This window comes from Phoenix dactylifera, chromosome 13 (genome assembly GCF_051530095.1).
Source record: "Phoenix dactylifera cultivar Ajwa chromosome 13, Ajwa_hap1_PhDact_Kaust_v1.1, whole genome shotgun sequence".
In the NCBI taxonomy this organism is placed as follows: domain Eukaryota; kingdom Viridiplantae; phylum Streptophyta; class Magnoliopsida; order Arecales; family Arecaceae; genus Phoenix; species Phoenix dactylifera.
In genome coordinates this window covers 22,348,028-22,351,448 of record NC_143202.1, presented here as the reverse complement: position 1 = coordinate 22,351,448, position 3,421 = coordinate 22,348,028, and the positions used below count along the sequence as shown (strand labels likewise).

The 3,421-nt window shown below is 45.0% G+C and overlaps 1 protein-coding gene across 1 annotated transcript; it reads left to right on the top strand.

Annotated features, from left to right (window-relative positions):
• The first annotated feature begins 761 nt into the window (after positions 1–761).
• On the top strand, positions 762–3,199 carry LOC103721262 (cytochrome P450 71A1-like). Its single transcript, XM_008811399.5, has 2 exons — positions 762–1,979; positions 2,362–3,199. The coding sequence occupies exons 1-2, from the start codon at positions 1,098–1,100 to the stop codon at positions 2,974–2,976; spliced, it is 1,497 nt and encodes a 498-aa protein (XP_008809621.3). The 5' UTR covers positions 762–1,097; the 3' UTR covers positions 2,977–3,199.
• Positions 3,200–3,421: the final 222 nt, after the last annotated feature.

Here is a 3,421-nt window from a genome sequence, read left to right as displayed (position 1 = left end):
GAGGCCGAAACGGGAGTACCTTGTTTCGGACTCTTTCCCGACGATTCGCCGGCCAAAATCCCAATCCAACACAGCCTAACCCTAGCAAAGGAAACACAAGAGGTGAGCCATGCATACCTCGGTCCGATAGGGGTGTTCCGGCGAGAAATCGGAGGAGGAACCGTGAACAACTCCCCCCTCAGATCCCACGCTTCTTCACCCGATTTGCGGGAGGTCTTCACCGAAGAAAATATCCTCCGTGGCCGGCCGGATCTCGGTCTTCTCTCCGGCGCTCGGTCCTCTCCGGCGATCAACCCTCCAACGCCGCCGCCCCCCTTTGCACCCTCCCTTCATCCACGATCGTGCCTAGGGCACGATCGTAAAAAGGGGGATGGGCCCAGTCTTTTCAGGCCGGCCTGTCACCCTTTCCTTTTTTTTTTTTTTTTTTTTCTGGGTATTACACTATGTTATAGGAATTTAAATTAATTCAAGAGAACCTCATCAATTCTTCATGCGTTTTACAATATTAGATACTTTGATAAGAAGTCAATGTTCCCCACCTAAGCTAATGCGTTTTACTCAACACCCATGAGCATGACAATGAGCATGACATGCACTCTGCCAGCAAGTAGAATTATCTCAGAAAGTGAGGAGAAAGTTTTCCAACAGATAAGGATTCCAGCTGGCCGGCAAGCGTCCGCTGCGTAGCAGCCAAGCAAAGTCCTTGGATCATCTGCCAAGGAGAGAGTTTCAAAAAAAGATGCTTGGGGCTTTTCTTTATTGCCTACGTATCTTCTTCCTAAGCCGTGCACAACTATTGCTATTTTTTTTCTCTCCTCCACAGGAAAAGTTATAGTGGCCTTCCACCACCCTTATCAGCTGGTCCAGCCATAGTGTGAAAATTCTGCTATCTGAATCCAGTTACGTCCAAATTCATGTGTCGATGTTTTGAAAACTAGCTTGGAATTTTCTGGTCACCAACAGATAAGAAGTCACGGGCATCAATATTCATCCACTTAATAATTTCTGAAACAGTAAAAAACCATATATAATGGAGTATCGTCTCTAGTACCAGGGCTGCTACAAATAAGATTGCCTTGCCCTGCCTCCTAGTAGTAATGGCTATCTGCATCATACTCGCATGGCTTCTTTTTGTCACACTTGCCTCCCTTCTTCTTTCTTTCAGATACAAAAGAATGGAGCAGGGAAAGGCAGATTACAGGCTCCCTCCTGGCCCAAAGAGGCTTCCCTTAATCGGGAACCTGCATCAACTTGGTAGGCTGCCTCATCACTCCTTATGGCAGCTCTCTCAAAAATATGGCCCTCTCATGTACTTAAAACTAGGTAGCGTCCCAGCAGTAGTAGTCTCATCTGCGGAGATGGCCAGGGAAGTACTGAAAACTCATGATCTCGACCTGTGCTCGAGGCCTCGCCCTGTTGCTGCCGGCAAGTTGTCTTACAACTGTTTGGATATCAGCTTCTCGCCCTATGGTGAATATTGGAGAGAGATGAGAAAGTTATGCATCCTCGAACTTTTCAGTGCCAAGAGGGTGCAATCATTTCAGTTTATAAGGGAAGAAGAGATCTCACTAATGATCGATCGTATCTCCCGTTCTTCTCCAACTCCTATAAATCTTAGCAAGCTGATGATGACGCTGGCCAATAATATGATCTGCAGAACTGCGATGGGTAGGAAGTACCAAGAAAGTGATTATGAGAAGGGTATATTTCACAGGATGCTTACCGAAGCGCAGGCGTTGTTAGGCGGTTTTTTCATTGCGGACTTCTTCCCATCAATAGGCTGGATGGACAAGATAAGTGGAGTTGCAGGTAGGCTCGAGAAGAACTTTAGTATGCTTGATGCTTTCTATGAGCAGGTCATCAGGGAGCACCTTGACCCCGAGAGAACGAGACCCCAGCATGAAGACATAGTTGATGTATTGCTTCGGCTGCACAAGGATGGAAATCTAACAAAAGATAACATCAAAGCAGTGCTAACGGTATCCGTTTCTCGCACCTTCATATATTTCATCAAAGTCAATTACTTTTGAAACTCTTCCCCCCTGCGGCCTCTTTCCAACTTGTGTAAGGGCAGGGGAAGGCACGGGTACCAGAGAGTGGTGCTTTCATGGAGTAGGCATATCCCCCTTCTCAGTCTGCAGAACCAATCTCTTAGTGGCTCGCTAGCCGGCCATGGCTATCCTTTAGTTAGTGCTGGACCGCTTCACCGACTTTGCATACTTGGATTTGCTTTCGCTTCTTTGATGCGAAAAAAACTGTGCTCTATACAAGGCTTTGCTACTCATGTCCTTTCTTTAAGATTCTTGTGGAGTTTCACTGAACTGGATTTTAAAGCGAATTTTGTTCTCTTCTTTTGCTTAGGATATCTTCATTGCTGGAACGGATACAGCTTCTGCGACCTTAGAATGGGCCATGGCAGAGCTTGTAAGGCACCCGAGAGTGATGAAGAAAGCACAAGAAGAAATAAGAGCTTCTTTAGGAACTAAAGGAGAGGTGGAAGAAGGAGATCTTCAGCAGCTGCAGTACCTCAAGTTGGTGGTGAAAGAAACGCTGAGGCTGCACACTCCTGCCCCATTGCTGGTTCCTCGAGAGTCCATGAGACACTCTCGGATTCATGGATATGATATCCCTCCGAACATATGGGTGTATGTCAATGCTTGGGGGATAGCAAAAGATCCTAGATCATGGGATGACCCTGAAGAGTTCATTCCTGAGAGATTCATGGATGGTTCTGTCGACTACAAAGGCCATAATTTCGAGTTCATACCATTTGGTTCTGGTCGAAGAATCTGCCCTGCACTGAATCTGGGGGCTTTGACAGTGGAGCTAGCACTTGCGAGCTTGTTATACCATTTCGACTGGGAACTGCCTGTTGGGACGAGCAGAGAAGACATCGACATGAATGAAGCGCCAGGAATTACGGTGCACAAGAGTTCTGCTCTTCACCTCGTAGCCATAAACCACATCATGAAATAGCCATAAATCATTTAAGTTATATTGCTTAGTCATCTACTCATGCAAGATTAGGCGCAAGAAGAGATTGCAGAACCAAGGGAAAAATTATGTGCATAATGTTTTATGATCTGTGAATATCATGGCTAGAGTTATAATGCTCTAACCAAAGAGAAAAGTCTTTGCTTGGAATTTGCATGTGCTGAACTTTCATCTATGGAATTTGAGAGGACTGATGTTGTCTGAAGTGATAAATATTACGCCAGATTGATTTGCTGACAGACATTAGCATGCTTATGTGGGGAAAGATCGATCATTGTTAATGCCTTCCTTATAATATTGATTAGATAGCTTTTTTTCCTTTTGACGACATTAGCAAGCTTATGAGGGGAAAGATCAATCATTGTTGATTCCTTCTTTATAATATTGATTAGATAGCTTTTTTTTTGACGATGATATTGATTAGATA